Raw genomic sequence first — 21,743 nt, 5'->3', positions numbered from 1 at the left:
TGAGAAGACTCCATCTGGGACACTGGAGCTCACAGAATCACAGGGTGCCTCCAAGACCATCTCTTCCAACCTCTCCATTTGATAGATGAGGCAACTGAGGCCCAGAGGGGTCAGGAGACTTGCTTGAGGTCACATGGCTTGTTAATGGCAAAGAAAGGAAAGCAAAACCTGGAGTGGGTGGAGACATCCCAGGGACTGCCCGTGCCTGGCTGAGATCCAGACACGTCTATGGCAGCAGACAGGTGTCCTCTGTCTCCAGAAGTAGAAGGAATACTCTCCTACAAACTCAGGCCTTCCATGGTGCTATTAGGGTGGCTCATCTTACTATCCCCCAACCCGAAGCAGTGCTGTCCCAGTCACGTCACTGACCACGTCACAGGTCACGTGGGGCTTCCAGGAATCACAGGCCTCCACAAAACCTCCCCAATCCCTGCAGACAAGTGATTATTAACCATTTATCCAATAAAGCCCCATTGCTGGGGATTAAGTCTTAAGCCAGCTGCACAACCAGGCATCATTAAAGACTTAACAAGCTTTATAAAAAGTACCATAATGGCAGCCAGGAGGAAAACAAGGCAGAGGAGGGGCTCGGTGAATGGAGGTGAAGGCATAAGAAAGGTTGACCCCCACTGGGTGGTCTTTCTCTTCCTGACACAGCCAACTCTACAGTTCTGCCCTTGGACTGTGCTGTGCACACAGACCCGCGTGTGCTGAGCAGGGAGAGGGTCAAGTGGCCTCCTTGGGCCCTGCCTCATGTTTCCTCACATAGAGCTCCTCCTTTCGGGTGACGACACAAGGCGCCCTTCCAAACCCAGCTTTGGAGTGAGCGGGGAGAACCCCAATGAGCGGAAAGCATGCTACAGTTTATAAAACCCTTTCACACACCTCCCGTCCAGGAGCAACGGGGCTCCGGGGCGCTGCGGGTCACATGCAAGAGCCAGGTTTCACTCCTAGATCTGCTCTCCTCAGCACGATACCTTTTGAAATAAATGGATGCCACTGGGTCGACACTCTCAACTCACAAAAAGAAAACTGACCAGGGAGAGTGGGCAAGACTCGGGGCTTTAACTGCCCATTTGGCAGCTGGAGGCCCCAGGATGATCCTCTGGACAGCCAGGTCCAGAGGCTGAGCTTCCCATTCTGGACAGTTGTTCTAAATCTTCAGGACCTGAGACAGAGCTGTGAAATAGTAAGAGGAGATGGACACCTTGCCCAGGACAGACTTGGGCTCCTGACTCTACCCTTTGACCTCAAACCTAGGGCTGTGCCTACCCTGTGACTCCAGATTCTAACTATGATCATCCAAGTTGAGGAAGCATGAAAGGGACAGGAAGAAGCAAGGCCAACAGTAGGAAGAGGACAGTAAGGGTGGAGAGCATGAAACTTGGTTTTAAGCCAAGAATAGGTCTTTAAATAAAATTAGGAGAGAATACATTAAAACGTTGATGATGATGATGATGGAAGAATGCCAGGCACATTCGCTGAGCAGAATCTCAGTCTTCACAATAATTCTATGAAGTCTGTGGTGCTGTGATCCCTATTATATAGAAGAGGAAATGAAGTACAGAGAAGGCAAGTAACTTACTCAAGACCATGGAACTAGGAAGTGACTGACTGGAGACCCAAACTCAGAGCTAAAAGACTTCAGGCGAGGCATTCATTTAATAACATGTCGTCCAGCCACAGACCCCAGATTCTCACTATGTCCTTGATACCACTTGCATAACCCCAACTAAGTCGTCTCAACCACCCGTGCCTCAGTTTCTCCTTTTGAGACCTTTTTATCTCAATAGATGGGTACAAGATCTTGGCAAATACAAAGATGACATATGCTAAATTCGAATTGGAATGTCCTTCTTGGAACAGTTTCAACAGGACTACGGTAAGTATTCAATCTCCAAGCAAGAGGCAGCAATACTAACAGTAATTAAAATAACTCCAAACAATGCTTTTCATACCAGGAGCTGCAAATTAAGTCTTTTAAGTCCTTGGGAGAAGTCTGAGCATTGAACTTCTGGTACTGCTTAGTCGTCAGAGAACTTTGCTCCCTGAATTGTTCAAAGCAGGCGCCATTTAAAAAAATTTTTTTTTTACAAAGTCTGTTAATTACATTTTAAAAAATCACTATAATAATCTAACCCTTCCATCGAAGATTTTACTTTATTATCAGATAAAACCAGTTTATGCCTCTGAAAATTGTAGCTCTCTCCAAAGACAAACAAAAGGCACCCAGAAGCAAACAGCTTCTCATTTCCTTACATACAGACAGAAAGCCTTGCAAAGTATTGCTGAGTATTTTGCCAGCACAATCTTATCTACGACAGCTGCTTAAGAGGGTGACCCTAAGGAGGTCAAGATTTTTCCACTAAGTCATGCTTTTTAATCATCTAGGCAGCAGAAAAATGAGAGGTTGCAACTGTAATTTGACGGGGTGGGGAAGCCAGTGGAAAAAAGGACTCAAGTCAGACTTGCCAAGCACATGACAGGTAGGGTTGAGGCAGCAGGCCAGCCCGGCATGCTGTTTGCCTGCATGAACTGGCAGAGAATAAGGAACTGCCCTTGTTCCAGAAAGAAATTGCTTCTGGTTAAATTTCTTACCCCAAAGCGCCTCTGCTCTCTGGACAGAAAAAAAAAAAGACCAAAATTGCCCCCCCCCAAAAAAATCCTTGTCTCCTCATTCTGTAGCAAAGGCTTAGGTCCAGAAAGGAAGATAGGGAGGCTCTGATAGGCATTTTGCAGCCTCATTCCCAGGACAGGGAAGATCTAGAAGCATCCATCTCCAGCTATGATTCTCTCCGCTCTATCCAATCCTCCTTCTGCCAGCAATGGATTCCACATCCAGCTGTCACATTAGGCTGTCACAGCTGATGAGTTGGATGAAACTAATAGACACCCAAGTTCCCTCTTTTGTAAATGGAGTGAAGTTTTGAAGATCATACACATCAAGAATATCCCGGGTCCCACATGTCCCACTGTGTAGAAATAGCAGGCATTCAAACTTGATAATGGTGAATTTTATAGGGGGCATGTCTTCAGAGGCCTCCTTTGCCAGGTGGCTTCTAATGCCAACAGGCCCTGATGTTTTCAGAAACTCAAATGTATTTACTTGAACAGTCAAGAAAAAATTAAGACCTTCTAAGAGGAAGAAACGGTCTGTGAGATGTAGTTTGGATGCCAATATACTAGAATTTCTGGCTTTATAGATCAGAGTTGTCCAACAGAACTTTCTGTGATAATGGAAGTGTTGTCTGTCTGTGCTGCCTGACAGTAGCCACTAGCTGCATGTGGCTATCAAGCACTTGAAATGAGGCGAAAATTTTTAATTTTCTTTCATTTTTAAATTTATGGCATATGTAAATATAATATAAATTTAAATTAAATAGCTACATGTGGCCAGTGGCTACTGCATTGGACAGCACAAACGTAAATGTTTAAATATGAGGACAATGAGAGCAGAACTGTCCAGGAAAACTCAGGCTGTCTGGCTGATGAACCAACACAGGCAGCCTCAGAGCAGAAGTCTGGGGTTGAGGGTGAGCCCCTGGAGATGAGGAATTAGTCAGTAGGCTTTTTGTTTAAGTATAAAAAGTTGCCAGTCAGTCAGCTCCCGTTTCAGCCATGGAGGGGAACTGAAAGGCAATACCAGAGCTCCAAAGGCCCGAAATTTGGGGGCCAAGCTATCAACTGTCTGCTTCTAAGCCAGGTGACCTAAACCTGGCTGTCTCTAGGGTGGAGAGAGGAGAGAGATGTCTGGCACCTAGGATGGAAAATGTGAGCGATTCTGGTTGCAGCAGCCCTCCCCTGTGTGCCTGCGTCCCTTAGCCATCATGCCTGACAAACAACCTGAGCTGGACACAGAGAGGGTGGAGGGCTCAGCAAAGAGCTGAGAGATGCTAATAGGGAAAGCGGACACCAGCAGGTAGGGGAGATGAAAGGTGGTTAACTCGACACAAAGGGCTAATTACCAGCTCTGCAAGCTGAGACCTCAGGAGCTTGGCCATCCTGCTCCTCTCTGGTGGAACAGAGGAAAGAAAGAGGAGTGCTGGGGTGGGGTAGGCAGGGGAGGCAGGGCAGAGGACCTGAGATGAATAACCAGATAGCTCCCCGAGGCCCTGAGAGCCATCCGCTTCAGCGTACAAAACTACAGTTACATTTCCTCTCTCTGGTTCCAGAGGGGGAGAGAAAAATCAACCTTTGACCTGCTATGGAAAATCACTCCTACTAATAGACCAGGAGTCTGAAAGATCTGGCTTTGACCTGGCCCCTATGTCATATTGTCTCTGTGACCATGGTCAAGTCATTTTAACTGCTCTGAGCCTCAGTTGCCTCCTGAGTAAAATGAGGAAGAAATTTCCACTTTATAGTATTGTTGGAAGGAGTCTGCGATGCTATATGTTGAGCACTAGTACAGTACTGGACCAGCTCAGAGATGTGGAGGCCCATCTCCCTCCCCTCTTCATCTATAAATTGGGATTAATGCTATTTCCTACCTTATAGGGCTTTGGAGAGAATCACATAGAGGTATGTATGAACATATTCTATAAACTTTAAATTCCTAATGATGGTTCTTATTAGGTAAAGCTGGGGTCTCTAAGGAACATTTAGAGCAAGGGACCAGAAAATCAATATTTATGGCCTGGGACAGGAGCAACTTAGCAGCACTCTTGGGTTTGTGCTCATAAATTCTAGGCCAGGTTATTTGGAGAAATGTTTTGACTTCATCACTTTCTTCTCAGTGCTTCCGTTTTCCCAGGGCCTGGGTTAGGCCAGCGGGAAGAATAGCCACTGCCTTGTCCAGATTCTGGTCTTTTCGGTAGAAGCCCCTACAGCTAGAGGTGTTCTCATTATGCACCTCCCCCTCCTGCTCCATGGCTTCAGACCCCTCCTGCCCCATGGCTTCTCAAAGCCTGAGTTTCTTATTTTTGCTGAAGAACAATGGATTGGCCTTGTATGTTTATTCCTTCCCAGGAGGGGCTGGTTCGTAACAATGGGCAGATCTCTAACAGCATCTGGGCTTTCCTAGGGCTGAATGAATGAGCAGCAACTAATTCAAATGAAAAGTACACCCACTTTTGGCCGCTAACAATAGACGAAGGCAAGAAATATTCTCTTTGAAATACTTGCTTCCTGCTATCTTATCATCATCATCATCATTTACACTTTATTGACTTTTCAGAGTAAAATGTGGCTGGTAAGAACAGAAAGAATTTTGCAAAGGGGCAGAGTGGCTACTTACTGGATTTGGGGAGGGAAAAACATTCTCTGGTCTCCATTCTGATGTGAGTCACAGGTTCGCCATCCTTGAGATTCTCAACTCACTCAAATCTCCCCTGGACTGGGGCTACGGAATATCCACCTCACCCTCTCCTACCCTTCTGGTGTCTCTAATCCATAGGAGACCTGAGCAGATATTTGGGGCTTTATAACTGTTGGATCTCCTTCCTTTGGATTAAAGATGCTTAAGCACCCAGCCTTGAAACTTAAAAGAAAAGGAAATCCTCTGGATAAACACCACCCTCATAAACATCTCTCAAACACACACCCATCCTGCAAGTCGAGAGTTCCAAATTCCGATTAATTAGCACTAATTACTGCTGATAACTCTGGGCCCAGAAAGCTGATGCGGCTTTTGAAACTTTAAAGAATGTTCCTCAAAGTTCTCCAGGGTGATGAGAAAAGGCTGCAGTTATCAGGCTGGAGATGATTTCAAATACCTCCTGCAACTATACCATCATTGCCCTTTGGAAAGAAGATGTGCCTTCCAGTCACCTCTGGGGAAGACAGATCCCTCTCTCCAGCCTTCTCCATTGGAGCTACACAAATGTCCCACAGCCACACTTCCTCTCAGAAAGACTAGACTGACACAGCTGCCATTTCCAACCATACCCTCATTCTTCATTTTGGAAACAAAAGTCTTGAACATTTGGCTTGGTCCCACAGCCATCCCATCCGTGTCTGGAGTTCCCTTCTTAATCCCTAAAACAAGGCTTCCAAACCCATCCCTGTGTGGAAATAGCTTTCAAGTCTCTAAGACTTCCTTACAGCCCTGCCCCATGGCCTTTGCTCAGCCTTTGGTCACCACCACCTCTACAGCACATGACCAGGCCAGTCAGCCTGCTTTTGGCCTTATACGCTCTCCTGATTCTCACGATGCTGCTCAGGTTCACCTGACCTGTCTAACCTCATCTTCCCTGTGCCTCCCTGGACTCTGTCATCCTAGGCTTTTCTTGAGATTCAGGCAGCTTCCCGGCTTCACCTATCCATCTTAGGGTAAGGATTCCCCACGCTATAGCTGCACTTCCACCTTCCCACCATCTGGGAAATGTCCCCACTTGGAGGAGATGCATCACCTCCAACTCATCTTGTCCCAAAGTGAGGTCATCAACTAAATTACCTGTCTTTCTTTAAGTTAAAATCTTTCTTTCTTCCCCAACAAGAAGCCTTGCTTGATAGTAGGTCCTGTAAAAGAGGCTTGAAGATTCTAGTTGATCATAACAGGAACATCGATGCAAAAAAATGAAGCAAACAAGACTACATGCCTAGCGGTCCCTCATCTCATGGAGGTTGTCTATATCAACGGTAAGGGCATTGCTGTCCTCTGACAAAACATGCTCTGGTCAGTCTAAAGCAGTGGTTCCCAAAGTTCAATTCCCAAGGTCCTTTCAAGAGAGAGGATATCCATGGAGTTAAACATTTTCTTAATAACACTAAGGTGTTATTTGCCTTTTTCTCTGTGTTAACACTTGCACTAATGGTATAAAAAACAGTGGCGGGTGAAATTGCCAGCACCTTAGCAAAAATTAATGAATGCAGCAGCAGCAAACTATACTTGTAATCATAATATTCCTCACCACCTCACACTTATGGTTTAAAAAAATTACATCTGTGATGAAGTAAAAATTAATTTTTATTAAATATGGACTCTTAAGTGCACATTGTTTTAATATTCTATGCAATAAAATGGAAAGTCAGCATAAAACACTTCTTCTGCATATCAATGCACAATGGTTATCTTGAGGAAAATGAAGCACTTATGTGATTGAGTTGCAAGCTGAACTAGCCATCTTTTCCACGGAACACCATTTTTACTTGAAAGAATGATCCACAAACTATGGTAATTTAGACCTGAGTAATTGGCAGACATGCTCTCAAAAATGTGTAAAATGAACCTGTCACTTCAAAAAAAAAAAAAAAATGACTGATGGTATTTGTTACCAATGATAAAAATTGAGCTTTAAAACAAAAATCAGAATTTTGGAAAACTTGTATCAGCTACCGTAAACTAGGCAGTTTCCTAATACTTGAAAATTTTCTGATGAGACCAATGGAGATATTAACAAATGTGATTTTTTTTTTGTATTACATAATGAAATATATCAACATTTAGAAGATCTGCATAACTCAGTGAACCTATATTTTCCAAATGATCAATGTACCATATTACAAAACCAAGCGTGGGTAAAAGATTCAAAGTGTAAGAGAGACTAATGGATTCTAATGTAAGAGTATAGGAAGTTCATTGATAAGCTTTCAGCTTCCGCATTGCCACTAACTTTTAAGGAATTACTATGTGTCGAGGTTTAGTGAAATATCAAAGAAAAACATATGAAAAAGCTATTGAAATATTTCTTCCTTTTCTAACTATATGTCTGCATAGACCAGATTTTCTTCATTAATTTCAACCAACACATACCACAACAGATTGAATGCAGAAGCAGATGAGAATCTAGCTATCTACTATTAAGGCAGATACCAAATAGATTTGCAAAAATGTGAAACAATGCTTTTCTTCTCACTGAACTTTTCTTGTTTTGAAAAACAGTATTGTTGTTATTATAAACTGTTCTTTATATTAAATTGTAATGGTTTTATTGTTATTTTTAAAGGAATTGATAAATTAAAAATTTTAAAGATATAATTTGCAAAAGATACAATCAAAAGATATAATCCACATAAACGAATATCTCTGGGGGTCCTAAACCATTTTTAAGAATGTAAAAGGGACTAAGACCAGAAAGTTTGAGAACCGCTGGCCTAGAGAAAAAAAAACACTCTCTGGATAATGACCACCTAAGTCAAGGTCAATATATTTTAAAACTGGAAAAGCTTTGAGGGGAACATAGAAGCTTGCCTTCAATATTTGCGAGGTAACATAAGGAAGAGAGCAGATTTTTTAACTCCAGGAGTCGATCTAGGATCAGGATGGAGGATTTCACTTCATTATACAATTTTCTAATGAAAACATTACAATCAACTCTCCCTTACAAAGAGGAAAATCAAGGCCCAAAGAGGTGACGTGATTATGACACAGACTGTGGCAAAGCCAATATTAGAAGCCAGTTACCTAAATTCGTAGTCCATAATCCTGCTATGCTGAGAGGGTCTGAGCTCCCTGTCACTGCCAGTGTCCAAAGACCATCTAGGTGACCCAATGCCATGCTACTGTAGAGCGCATTCCCACATCTGATAGGAGATGGGCCCGTCTCAAAGGTGCCGCCCCACCCTAGACGCTGTAGTGCTACATTTTGATTCCGAGAAAAGTGGAATATGTCCATGGTCTCTATAAACTTTTTGTTTGTGTACTCCCTAAAAGAATAACCGTGTCTCCTTTCACATGTTTTTAAACGGACATCTTCTGATATATTATTAATGTTAACATTTTAAAATAAGAGTTTTAGTCTATGGCCATGCCACCCTGAACGGGCCGATCCCATCTGATCTCGGAAGCTAAGCAGGGTCGGGCCTGGTTAGTACTTGGATGGGAGACCAAGCAGGAAGACCAGGTGCTGTAGGCGTAAAAAATAAAAAATAAGGGATTGTGAGCTGACAAGATCCTTGCAATCTGTGAGGTCAACCAAGGGTTGCCTCACCGAAAAAATTTTAAAACATAAAAATTAAATTAAAAAAAAGTAAGAGTTTTATACCACTCTTTTAAATGCACTCAGTGGCTTATCAATATTATAACAATTTGATAGTAACCATCATCTATTTTTTAAAACCTCATAAACAAGCTCCTAAGTCAAATCTTATTCATTTCTCTACTTGAAATTGTATTTCCAGTCTACTTCCCTATAGGATTTTTCTTAACGTAATATATTTTTATGTTCGAAAGTTTTCAGTCATTAGCTTTCACACTTCTCTGCAATGAAAAGATGTATTTATGCATATAAATTGACATTTAATAGTTTTATATCCTGTGATCCTAAGGCTTGTTAATAATAATAAAAAATTCTGGATTGGCTTATTGCAGCTATTAGTGTATAACTGATTAATAAACATACAATGAATAATTATTAAACACAAAGGTATATTTTTTGAGACTGGTTTCTTAGGGTGATCTATGGGTAGGATTTATGGAGCTTCCTAGACAGTAAACATTTTGAATGATCCATTTGTTTGATGTCCCTAAGGTTTCTATATCCTGGGGAAAAGTACCTTAAAAGATTCAAGAGGGTGAGTGGCAGATCCTTCTTTTATAAGTAGGAGGAGGGTAATCATGACAGGAAAGGTAGGAAAAGAAAACTGGTGAAGCCTGTCTTCAGGAAATGCAATTTTAGAAAAGCAACAGAAGGAAGTTGAAGATGTGGAAATTGATTTTCCGAAAATGTCACATCCCTTGGAAAGTTTCTGTGAACCCCAGGGGCAGCTGTCCTCTGGTTTTAACACTGCTAAAATCTAAGGTGTTATATATATTATTTACATATGTTAATAATAATGTTTTATATATCATTATTAAGGAGTAATTTGGCTGGCATGAAAACGTCCAACATTAGGATGCCAAAAAAACAGACAGGAAAGATTCTGATCTTCAACTGTCATATCCAAGGGGACAAATGACCAAAGAAATACAGATATCATAATTTAGTATAGCTGCCACCTAAGAGGATACATTCGACTTTTGAAGAAAAAAATTCCTTCATGGTAACAAGTGTCATCGGCCCCAGGAAGTCGATCACCACTGTCATTATTCCTTCATGTTCACACACACGATGGCTCCATTATATTTTTTTCTTTACTCACTTGTTTAAAACATTTTTTAAAATAAAATTCATCACTACATAAATGGAAAGCTAGTATTATTTATCATCGGTAGTTACCATAAAAATATAGTAACATTTTAAAAGTTTGTCTGTGTTAAAACCTAAGTTAACTTTTGAAATCATCAGAAGTATGTGGACCCTACTGGAATATTGTCCTAGGCTGTTTACTTGTTGCAAAGCATCTAGAGCCTTGCAGAGTTAAACACTAGGCCTAACACTTCTATTATGTTCAGATCTACTCATTAGAGCCCAGTCCATCCTTGACTTCAGGAAAGCAATATTTCTGAACCATGACCATTCCATGAGCCAGGCCTGGAACCCCAGGAAAACCGAGATGGCTCAGGGGACTAAACATCTTATCTTTTCATTCTTCATGGGTCTCAAGGTTGAGGCAACTTTCCTGGTCTTCTTTAAGGTCACGCAGTGCTCCAATGTCATTAATAGAATAAAGGAGATAAGTAAGGCAATACATAGTTTTGTATACATAATATATACAAATATACATTTGTAATCCACAGAGCATGTCGACATACCCATTGTGGGACAAGAATATGATCACCAGCTATTTTGCAATGCTGGCTAATTGTCTGAACACCATCAACTATTATCATCTCAGCTCAAAATAAGCAATTAACAAACTAGAGGAAGGTATACAACATCTCCTAAACACTTTAAAATAACCAAACACCTTTCTGACTCAATCCACAAAGCTCCTCCATTACTCCATCTCTATAGAGTTTATACCTCTGAGATTCTATTTGCTAGAGCATTCAGTGCTGGAAGCTTATATTTTGATAAACACTTTTTTTGTTGTTGTTTTCTGTTTTTAAGGTAATATATAATCAAGAAGCTTAATGATGTTGAATCTCCTTGAATCATTAACTTCACTTCCAGGAATTTATTCCAAGGATATGAATCAGACCTATGCAGAGATTTATGAAAAATGAGGCTCAGAGCAGAGCTCTTTATTAGAACAAAATATGTGACAACCTAAATATTCAGCAATAAAAAGTGGTACATGGCAAGATAAATGCCATTATACAAAGAAAACCAAATGACAGGAACACAGTCACGATATTACAGTAAGTGAAAAAAAAGATTCACTACAGCATAGACAATATCATCTCAATTTCTTTTTTTTTTCTTTTTTTCTTTTTTTTAAATATAAACACATAGAAATAACCTGGAAGTAAACAGACCACAATAGTTCAGTGATAGGAATATGGGTGTTTTGTTTTTCTTTACACTTCTCTATATTTTCATAAATTTCTGAAAGGAATAAATTGTACCTTTATAATTATCACACACCCCTGCCCCAAACACACACACACACACACACACACACACACACACACACACACACACACCCTTGGGAAAGCCAAGGAGGCCTCTCAATTCCAAGCTGAGCAAGTGCTTCCACTCTCCAAAGTAAAAGCAGAAGATAAATTCAAGTTATACTATTAATTCTGCCTGGGAACCACCTTCAGGTTCAAGTGTGGAGAAAGTCAGACCTACAGACCAACCACCTCTGGACTGAGGTTGGTGAAGGCCCTCCTTGCTCAGGCTAACTCTCCTTTGAGTGAGACATCCAGAATCTTCCTTTCCATTGGCTCCAACGAAATTCCTGGCCGAGAAGCAAGTAGTCAGTGCTGCTTCAGCTAAATGCTCAGGTGCCTCTTCTAAACAGTTTACCAAAAAGGAGATTCTGACAGTGCAAGGCAATCAGTTCTAGCGAGGAGGGGGCCAAGGGAGCTTCTAAACAGCCCTTCAGGTCAAAATGCTAACTGGACAACAGTCTGGAGAAACCTTTGGCTAATTTCAATTTTCTTCTCAGACTGGTCTGTAAAATAAGGGGCCCTCCCCCAGCCAAGGAGTGAAGCAGCAGACACAGGATTTGATTTACTGATAAAGAATCTTCCTGAGGTGGGTGGGCCTGGGGACAAGCAAAGGGCAGGTGGTGAAGTGAGGGGCAGCAGAGGTGGCGCAGTGGCCAGGAGACTGAGAGGGAGAGAAGCCCTGTCAACTCTGGGCTCCGTGTAAACGAGAGCCTGTCTTCATATCCTCCGAGGATTATTTCAGGACTCGGGCCTAAAAGATCATTTCAGGACATTCACTAGACACCCAGGAATAGCTCTTGGCTCCAGTCACAAGATTCATCACCCAATCTCATCCCTTTGCCTAATGGTACAATCCTCCTTTCCATCCAGCGTGGGAGACTGGGTTGACGTAAAGAAAATGCTGATCCTATAAAAAATCTATGCCACAGGATGGCCAAAGTAAAGGGATCATTCTCGGTGCAGGAAAGGGCGGGGGGCGCTGACCCATTACTCAGCACTCAGTAAGCAACCATTGTGGAACACCGTGGCCGGCGTGAGGGAACAAAGCGCAGTCTAAGACATGGACCCTACTCTGGGGACCGATGAACACACCAGCACTTGAGAGGCGTCAGGCCTAACACGGGCCCTTTGAGAGAAGGCCGGGTTGTATGGTTCCAGTGTGCAGCGTGTTGGCTAGGAACGTGGAGAAAGCTTGTTTTCTCCCTGGCCAGGCTACAGACTCACCGTTGTGACCCTGGTGTGCATGCTGGGGGGAGAGGGGGGTGAATCCCCCATGGAAATAATTCCAGCCCTCTGCACGCCCTAACCCAGAGGCATTCCAAAACAGTGAAGAACGCGATGTTTGTGTCAAGGCTTTGGGCCTAGGAAGGAAGGTGCTGGATCCCTCTTACAAAGTAGACTTGATCTGAACAAAGTGTACACTGACTCAGAAGGAGGCAGTCTGTGCAGACACAGGCCCAACGCCACTCAAAGAAACAGACCTCCTGTGATTCTGAACCATGTGGCCATAACCGCCTATTCTGCATCACATGATTATGATTTGTACCATGGAGGGAGCAGGGTGGAGGAGGTAGGGATAAGAGAAAGAAAACTCTTTGTGATTCCAGTAACATGTCGTGTCCATGCTGGACGTCTCCTGCCAAGTGCTTTGGAATTTTAGCTTTATATCTCTCCAGGGACAACTGAGGCTTTTTAAGTCTGATGTTGTGAAAGACGGTTTCCTGGTGACCATAGGCCTTCCATGTGACCGCTCAGTAGAACACGTAGGGTACCATGGCTGGGGGTAACCAACAAGACAAGGGGCACAAGGAGGAAGAGACAAAGCTAGATGTTGACTTATGCCCAGAACCACCCCATGAGCTGGGGCTTATGGGAGACAGAGGTAGGGACATGGAAGAGGAACCTCTCTGAGGGCTTAAGCTGGGGAGGACACTCAACCCATCACTTATTTCAACATGTGCATTCACACAGGTGGGAGCAGCACAAGGAAAGCCAGGCTCAGGGCATCTTCACAAAGGAAGCCTCGGCGTAGATGTGAGCAAAGACAAAGTGTCTCTGAACCTCTGCCTGATTTTAGTGATTAAACTGAGCCTGTTCCCTGACAGAGGAGGTGCCGCTTCTAAGAAAGAGTGAGGAGGGGGCGGGAAAGGAGTTGCTGTTGTTGGGCCTGGGAGATAAAAAAAAAAGGCAGAGAGATCCTGTCTGGGGAGAGGCTAGCCCTCATCCAGCATAGTGCTTTAGACCCGTCCTAAAAGCAGAGCTAGAACTGAGGCTTTCAGACTGCCAGAAGCAAATGACAGGGATGTGCAAGAAGAGGTCATTCCGCGCTGTCCCTCTCCCTCCCGTATAAAATGCCAAGATATCCCTCCCTCCTGTCTTGGGAAATGCGAGGGAAAACACAGGGAGGCTCTGAGCTCTGTGGATCAAAGGCAAGGCACAGGCACGGGGCACAGTGGTGCATGAAGATCTAGCTCCCTCTGGTTTACAGCACATCCTCCCTGGCTTTCCTGAGAAGCAGCGCCTGCTGCCTATGTGACTGGTAGATGGACATCAGATGGTAGGAGTACGTGACCAAGAAAACAGTAGAAGGAATACAAAGGGCAGCCCATGAGGGACATGTGTGCTGATCAGAGAGGAATTTAAAGAGCCTAGGGAAGGATAAAGTTATCAGATCTTGGTCCAGATGTTTTAGAAGGGATAGTTTTAAATACAAATCAAGTAGCCATATCTCTATCTAGAACTTGGCAAGGGCGATAAAACTGCAGAAGCCTCAGCGTGCTCTGCTGGGACCCTTGGGTTATGGCAGCATCAGTGTCCCTAGGCAAATGCCCAGGACTCTTCCCCATTCAGAGCCCAGGCCAATCAGGGACAGCATGGTAGGAGACCCAGTCAGAGAGGCATTCCAAAACGCAACATTCTTAGAGCCCCTGGAGAAGGCTGTGCAAGGCAGCCACTGGCCCACTTCTTTGAATTGGGGAAAGGAAGAAAGACTTAGAAGACAGTCTCATCCCAGGGGCAGGAGAACAGGAGGCCCCCGATGCAGTGTGGGAAGGGAGCTGCAGCTCGCAGGGACACAACTGTCCTCATGGAGACCCTCCCACTCAGCCCAGGTGAGCTGGCTGCCACCCACAGCCCGTCTGAAATGTACTCAGACTTTCTAGTAACCATTTACTCACTCACCCAGCGGGTGTCATAATTCATGCCAAGTGAGTGAGCAGACATGGATTTCACGAATTGAAAGACAAAACAAAGCACCAGCTCTTTTAATTTTTATACATGCTCACAAAAAAAATCCACTTACTTCTAAGCATAAGAGATAGGGCTTACCTAAAACTTTCAGGGGATAAAATGACATCTATGCAAAGCCATGATAGGCATGAGCCTGAGGAGATCCCTCACAGATTTTAAAGCAGAAGTGAAGGTGGCCAGCTTTAGAATCAAGAGACTGGATTTCACTGAAACAAGCATCATCACTTAGCGCTTGTTCTGTGAAGGCCCTGAGCCAGCAGGCACCTTGAGCTGGGGCGGGGTGCAAGAGGGGTGTTGGCTGATGGGCACAAGAAGGTGAGAAGTCATCTCCTGCCCTTAGAGGCCTGGGCAGGGAGAAAGTAAGGCATGACTCATATCCTTAAAACGCAGCGCAGCATCATTTCAAAGCACAAAATGCCACAGGTGTTGAACAAGGTCACATCTGGGGCAGAGAAATCAGGAAAGCTTCGTTCTTGGTAGGTCTGGAAGGTGGGGGAATGACTGACAAAGTCTTGTGTGTCTATTTATTTTACGACATTGTTTCAAGGTCAAATGACAAGCCTAAGATTCTATCTCATCTGCCAAGTTGGGATTGATGTCTCCTTCCCACTTCCAGTTCCTTGGAAAAGCAGGTCTCAGTAAAAAGCCATGTACTATTATTACCCTCAGGCAGAATGCCAAAAACAGAGCTCTAAGATCTCCCACCCCCAGATCTGAGCACAGCCCAAGCATGCACAGCAGACGGGCTTTAGCCGAGTGCCGTCCCAGCCAGTCCCCAGAGCTCTGGTGGGAATGTGTTTAATTGGATGGCACCAGCTTTGAGTGGGCCCAGAGAAGATCAGTCATATGGCAATTGTCAGGCCAGCTCTCTGCAGAGCCCTGCACCTGGCAGCAACAGGGCCGAGCCAAGGGGTATCTGAAGGTGCAACAAAATTAGACTAGAGATGGAGGTGACCTCTCAAAGTCCTAATTTTCTTTCAAAGCCCAGCCCTAGTCTGACCTCCTTCCAAGCCTTCTCATTGCCACCCACACCTGGATTGATGGAGGCTTTCGCGTCGCTCCACCAGACTCCCTGTGTTCCAGTTGTTACGAATCTGCTGGTTTCCCACACGAGCCCTGAAGCCTCTCTGTGCAGGAGCCCAGCACAGCACGTTCCACACAGTGAGTGACCAATAAATGTTGCTTAAACATAACAACCTCTCCCATCTCTCTTCATCAGGTGACCAGAAGACCTTTCTGAAATCCTGTGACAGACTGCTTTAAAGTTCCAGGTAAGATATTTTGGAACTGAGCAGTAGCCTCCACCAAGGCCTCAGGGACAGGTTTCCTGAGGGGCTGTGAGAACTGGGGGGGCTCTCAGTCCAGCACCACAGGGAAGATTTGAGGGCCCTGCTCTCAGTCAGCGCCAAGACATTTCAGGAGTCCAGAGGTGATTTTATTTAGTTCCTACCATTGCAGCCCAACTCGGCTTCTTCACCCAGTGTTGTACCCCCTTCCTCCATCGTCACCTGCCCTCACCCTCAAACCCAGCAAAATGGCCTGAGGGACTTGAAGTGTTGAGAAAAGTGCCCCGAAAGACCTGGCCATTTATCCTGGGACGTATTCAAAAGGAGAACATAAAAAGCACACACAATACATACCGACGACTGTGTTTGGAAAGATTCTGTGATAGAAATCTAAAACTCAGAGCTGAAAGAAAATCTCACCTGTAACCACAAAGAGATTCAGTCTGATTCAGTGGCTTGGAAACTAGTATCTGAAAACACCCCAGCCGCTGAGCCAGGAAACTTCTACCCTCCCACAGGCTGTGGGGCATACAGTTGTCTCGCTCAGACCCACTCTAGGTGTGGAAGGTATAAAACTACCAGGAAAGGGTATTCCCCTCATACCCTCTCGGGCAACCTGAATATTTATTTCCAGCCAGCGAACAGGGTTTGACCATACTGACACAAAACAAAGGAGCCTTCGTGAACCTCCCAAACGTGTCTGTGGGTGACTCTGCTGTCACCTGCCGAACTACCTTAACCAACCTTAGCTTTCATCTAGGCAGTCTTTGATCACCCTCCCTCACTTGCACCCACAATTGTTTCTTCCTTTACAAAATAAATGCCTTTAGAATGGTTTTAAGGAATGACCAGCCAGAGCAAGTCTGGATTCTAGCCAAGAACCAACCCAAGGTACAGGCACATGATCCATCGCCTACTCAGTCTGAGCCTGTTTCCTCATCCGTGGACCAGAGCAAGAATTCCCACCTCAGAGTTATGGTAAAGACTAACGCGTAGCATCTATAAAGTGCATGGCCCACGGCAGACATTCCATTGATATCGCTGAATGGGCCCATCACATGCCCATTTTTCTTCCCTAGGCCAGCCACCCTATACAAATTCCCTAGCCCCAAGGTTTTCCCTTAAAAACAGACTCCTTCCTCTCCCAAATGTAATAACCTAGAAGCTCTCCTCGGAAATCTTAAAAAGCTCACTGCCCTGCAGGTAACCTTTGGGGGGAGTGGCAGAGCAACATTGCAGGCCAGAAGGAGCAGTGCATTAAGAACCCAAAGCACGCACTTACTTTGGTCACTTTTTTTCATTCTTTATGTATTTTGAATCCACCGTACAGGACAATTTCTAAGCTAGATTCCAGCAATGGTGACCCTGAGATAGCCTCTCTTTGGGGAAAGTTCTTCTCAGCTCTAAATAGTTTGAACACTAACTTGAGGTTGGAATTGGTTGGTCAACCATCGACCTGAAGAAGAAAGCAGCACTTGACGGAACTATTCCTCCACCAGACCACTCTTCCCTATGAGCCACCCCTCATAGCCATGTTCCCACTGCCCAAGGCATGGCTGGGAAGGGAAGTTCTGTCTGAATCCTGAGTGTGTAAATTACTTCCTGCCATGAACGGGAGAGGCCACAGCCACCAAGATGACTAATTAATAGCATCAGCTCATGTTTGTTGAATCCTTACTGTGCCCCAGGAACTATGAATACCCTATACACATCCTCTCATCATGCCGGATCTTCACCACAATTCTATGAGGTCAGGACTATTGTTGCCCCATTTTACAGATGAAAAACTGAGGCTTATTGGCATTAGGGGACTTTCCCAAGGTCACACAGCTCTTATAAGTGGCACTTGGATGCAGAACAAAGTCTGCCTCCAGGCTCAGCAAAAGCCACTAAGCTCTGAAGAGCCAGAAGAAATTCAGTACTAAACTCACCTGATAGGACAGGCCATCCTTCCGGGGGTTGAGGCCAATCTCCTCCATGGATGGGGTGCTCATCATCACCTCAGTCATCTCGGCCGATCTCAGATAGTCAGGGCTGCCAAGAAACCCAGACCCAAAATCAACAAACATACGCACTTTCACATTCCTACTCTTGGTGCGCTCTGCTGTTAGATCAGGGGACTGTCTGGAGGCAGGATGAGAGGTGTGCAAAACAGAACTTACAGAAAAACAAGCTCACACCCCAAGGAAGCACCTTATAAGCCCAGAGCACCGGAGCCCTCCACCTCGATCAACAAAGGCCATTGTCTGAAAAACCTCTCTGGCAAACCTCCACTTCCCTTCTTTCCTGGACTAGTCTAGTCCCCACCGGCACAGAGTGACTCTGGATTTTCTTTTAAGTGACAGAACCAGAAAAAAAAAAAACAAAAAGAAACACAGTAGGTAGCTAAGTCCATCTGTCTATATTAAAACTGATTCAATCCTTCTCTAAGGGAACTGCATATTATTATTACATAATAATAACAGGTCAACCTCAGTCTAACAATGTCGCCTTCCCAAATTTCTCTGTCACTCTAGAGTGCCTTTTTGCAAAACGTCCCACTTTAAGCCCCAAGGGGTCAGCTTTCTGCAAGTTTCACATCTGCCATCCAACCCCCTTCTCTAGCCCCAGCCACAGCAGCTGCAAGCTCACAGCTTGAAAAACATCCCCTGGATTAAAAGCCTTAAGGATGCCCAGACTCTGATTGCAAAGGAAATTTCCAGAGGGGCCAAGCTGGCCCACCGATGGCTGACATGTGAAAGTACTTTGTACTCCGAAAGCAGGATACAAATGTTCCATTATCCTCACACAAGCCATGGGCACATACAGACTCTGGAAAGCAAAATGCCAAATGGTACATACCGAAATCAATGTATTCACGACACAAATAACCAATGTTTTCATCATCATGCTTTCACACATGGATTAAAAAGATAAAAAAGTGGGGCGGGTTTTAGAGAGACTATGTCCAAGGAAATAGGGGTACTAAATTCTTCTTCTTTTTATGGTTACTATAGAATAGAAATGGCATTGGATGTGAAAACAAGCAATAGGTTCTGGTCCAAGCTCTGCCAATCAAGAGCTGTGCGATCTTAAACAAGTCATATAACTTCTCTGAGCCACAGTGCCCTGTCTGTTACCATAATGCTAATAATAAATATCTCACAGATATGCTAAAAGGCAAATCTCGAGGGAGGGGGGAGTGCTGCGAACTATGTGCTAATCGACTATAAAATAACCCCAAACCTTCGGGATAATAACCCCGATTGAGGCTCTAACAACCTCTTTGGCAAGTTTTGAGTGGCCAAGTGCACAAAGCCTCTAATAGCTTTCAGTCTCATCCATGTGGCACCTAGCTGCTCACACACCACGGAGATGGGAGGGAAGGGGCACCCAGGAGAGGAGTACGAAAGCCTCAGGGGTATAAGAATGTTTACTTTGTTTTGATAGTTCAGTTTTCTCTCTAAACAGAGCCAGGCCAGGACGAGGGAGGGGTGACTTAAGCGAAGATGCTGGGTGTCCAGGCAAGTTTCCGGTGAGGAGCTGGGACTCCAAAGGCAGTTTCTTCCCGAGTCAAGGAAAGGCTGCCGTCGACCTCGCAAAGAATTTTGCCAGAGGAGCGCACACAGGGCTCTCATCAGGCTCTTTGCCTGGGGTAGGGGTGCTCGCTCCCGGCTCCGGACTGTGGCGCGGGCCCGAAAAGTTGATGCGAGAAGCATGAACTTTCCCGTGCCTGGGATAAGCAGGACCGCGCCGAGCTAGAGCCCACGGGGTCAGGATCTCCTCGCCCGCACCTGAGAGCGCGCTCCGGAGCCGCCAGCGCTCGCTCCCCGGCCGCTCCTCCTCTTCCCCAGAGCAGGAAGGAAGCAGCGGCCGGCACGCAAGTCCCAGCGGCCTGGGGCCTCGCTCTGCAATGAGCTGGGCGCCGTGGCGCATCCCTCCCAGCCCAGATTCTCGGTGGGTTGCGAACCTCGGTCGACCCCTGCACGGCCCAGGCTTCTTCCAGCCGGGGCAGAAGAGGGCAGCTCCTTCTCAGCCCAGGCCCCTGCAAAGGCGCGTCGGTTTTTAAGAGCTATGGAGAGGAAAGGGGTCGGGAGGGTGCAGCGTGTGCTTGTGCTGCTGCTTGTGGCTTCAGACAGGTTACGTGTGGGGAGAGCGATCCCCGCCCCCCAACCCCACCACCCTTTGGAGCTCTGCAAACGCCGCCGCTGCACCAGCTCAGCCCCGCTGCCGCCGGCCTCGACGCCGAGACTTGCATACAAACAAAAAAAGGGGGGGAGGGGCCCGAGGAGAGCTGGAGCCCCCAGTGCCAGGGAGGGCTTGCGCCTCCTGCAGCCCTCCGCACAGAGGGTTTTATTAGCGGGATTCAGGCGCGACCCCTGTTTCTCCCCGCACCCAATCACCACATACACACCTTCCCAGCCGTTCCTTGAGTGAGGGCTTTGAGTTCACTTCCTTTGTCTGGATGCTCTCAGCACCACCGTCCCCCCACCCCCACCTTTGCAACCTTGACGTTGACTCCTGCACGGGCTTGGGTTAGTTCCCGGCCACCCTCGCACCGGAGCCGGCACGAGCAAGCGCGGGGTCCCCGCGGCCACGGCCGCGAGACTGATGCCCGCCGAGGGCGCAGGATACTCACCAGTGAATAGGGAAATATACAGACATGAAGTCCTAGGGGAGGCTGACCCACGCCCTTGTGATTTAAAAACGGTCACTGCGTCCCGAGTAAGGATGTCACGGGCGCGGCAGGTAGGGAGCAGGCGGCCGAGTGCGGGCACTGGGCGTTCGCCGGTCCGCCTTCCGGAGACAGACCCACTGCCAGCTGCGTTGGCAGAGCAGACGGAGCTCTTGGTTCTCCACCGAGCTCGCGGCCCCACAAAGAGCCCGGGAAGCCGTATTTATAGGGGCGGGGGGCGGGGCTCGGCCCAGGGAGGCCCCGCCCTCCCTCACCCACTCCTAGAATAACGTCACCAAAATCATGAATGGCTTCAGAGCTTCTGCGCGCGGCGGCTCGGTGGCGCGCTCAGCTCTGCTCCCGCAGGGCCGTGCTTTGCTGCAGCTTCTAGCTCGGCCCCCTCCCCGCAACTCACAGGCAGACACGCGCGTGGACACGCACGCGCGCGCACACACACACACACACTCACCGGGGCTAGAATTCAATGTCAGCGCCGCTTGGCGCTTGCAAACCCGCCTGCATCGGCGCCCCGCTCCCTGCACGGACCCCCGGAGGCTTGGGGGCGGAGGACAGTGGGCATCAGGAGGGCGCTGGACTGGCTCCAGACTTGACCGCTTGGCAGCCGCACTGAACCTAGGGAAGGCGCCATCCTTCGACCCTAGCCTCCTGGCACCAGTGCCCTCCTCTGCACCCACTCGCTGTCCTCAGCCCACACCTCCCGACCCCGCTTCAGCGTTCATCTCCCAAACAAGGCCTCTCCCTGGCATCCTCGCCCGCGGCATCTCGGTCGCTGCGCCTGAGGCGCGCGTCTCCTCTGTCCCCGGCAAGCTGCCTGGAAATGAGAGCACTGCTAAAAATGAGGCATTGGGAAGGTTGGGGCGGGGGGCGACGCGGAGCTGGGGGGAACCAAGAGCCCGCGGGGGTCGCGCTAGCTTTCGAGGGATTAGTCTGCAGCCCTGAGGTCCTTGGAGGGCTTTATTTGTCTGAGAAAAGAAGTGGTGTCGTCTTAGGTTTTTCCACTGGACACAAAGACACACGCCGGTGGAGCCGGACAGGGGTGCGGTGGGCGCCGCTCAAGCACACCCCACCAGCCTTGGCTCCCAAATCTGCTCCAACGAGGAGAAACGAAGACCTTCAGTCAAACCCCCTCCCACACTGAGCAGGAATTGCAACTCCG

General features: G+C 46.5%; 1 protein-coding gene and 1 pseudogene across 2 annotated transcripts in view; one reads left to right on the top strand and one right to left on the bottom strand.

Annotated features, from left to right (window-relative positions):
- LBH (limb bud and heart development) overlaps window positions 1-21,743 on the bottom strand; it is a 29,896-nt gene that overhangs the window by 3,917 nt on the left and 4,236 nt on the right. Inside the window, exons 1-2 of one of the 2 annotated variants that reach the window (XM_006910358.3) lie at window positions 20,531-20,777; window positions 17,844-17,946 (exon numbers count right to left, since the gene is read on the bottom strand). In XM_006910358.3, coding sequence (XP_006910420.1) covers window positions 17,844-17,946; window positions 20,531-20,556 — 129 coding nt within the window. In that variant the 5' untranslated portion in view covers window positions 20,557-20,777. Of the gene's footprint in view, window positions 1-17,843; window positions 17,947-20,530; window positions 20,778-21,743 lie in introns of those variants that run through there. The other variant, XM_015588249.2, reaches the window with a different exon arrangement.
- Window positions 8,678-8,795, top strand: LOC112478658 (annotated as a pseudogene).

The sequence above is a fragment of the Pteropus alecto genome, unplaced genomic scaffold (genome assembly GCF_000325575.1).
Source record: "Pteropus alecto unplaced genomic scaffold, ASM32557v1 scaffold61, whole genome shotgun sequence".
NCBI classification, from domain to species: Eukaryota; Metazoa; Chordata; class Mammalia; order Chiroptera; family Pteropodidae; genus Pteropus; species Pteropus alecto.
This window is presented reverse-complemented; position numbering and strand designations above follow the sequence as displayed.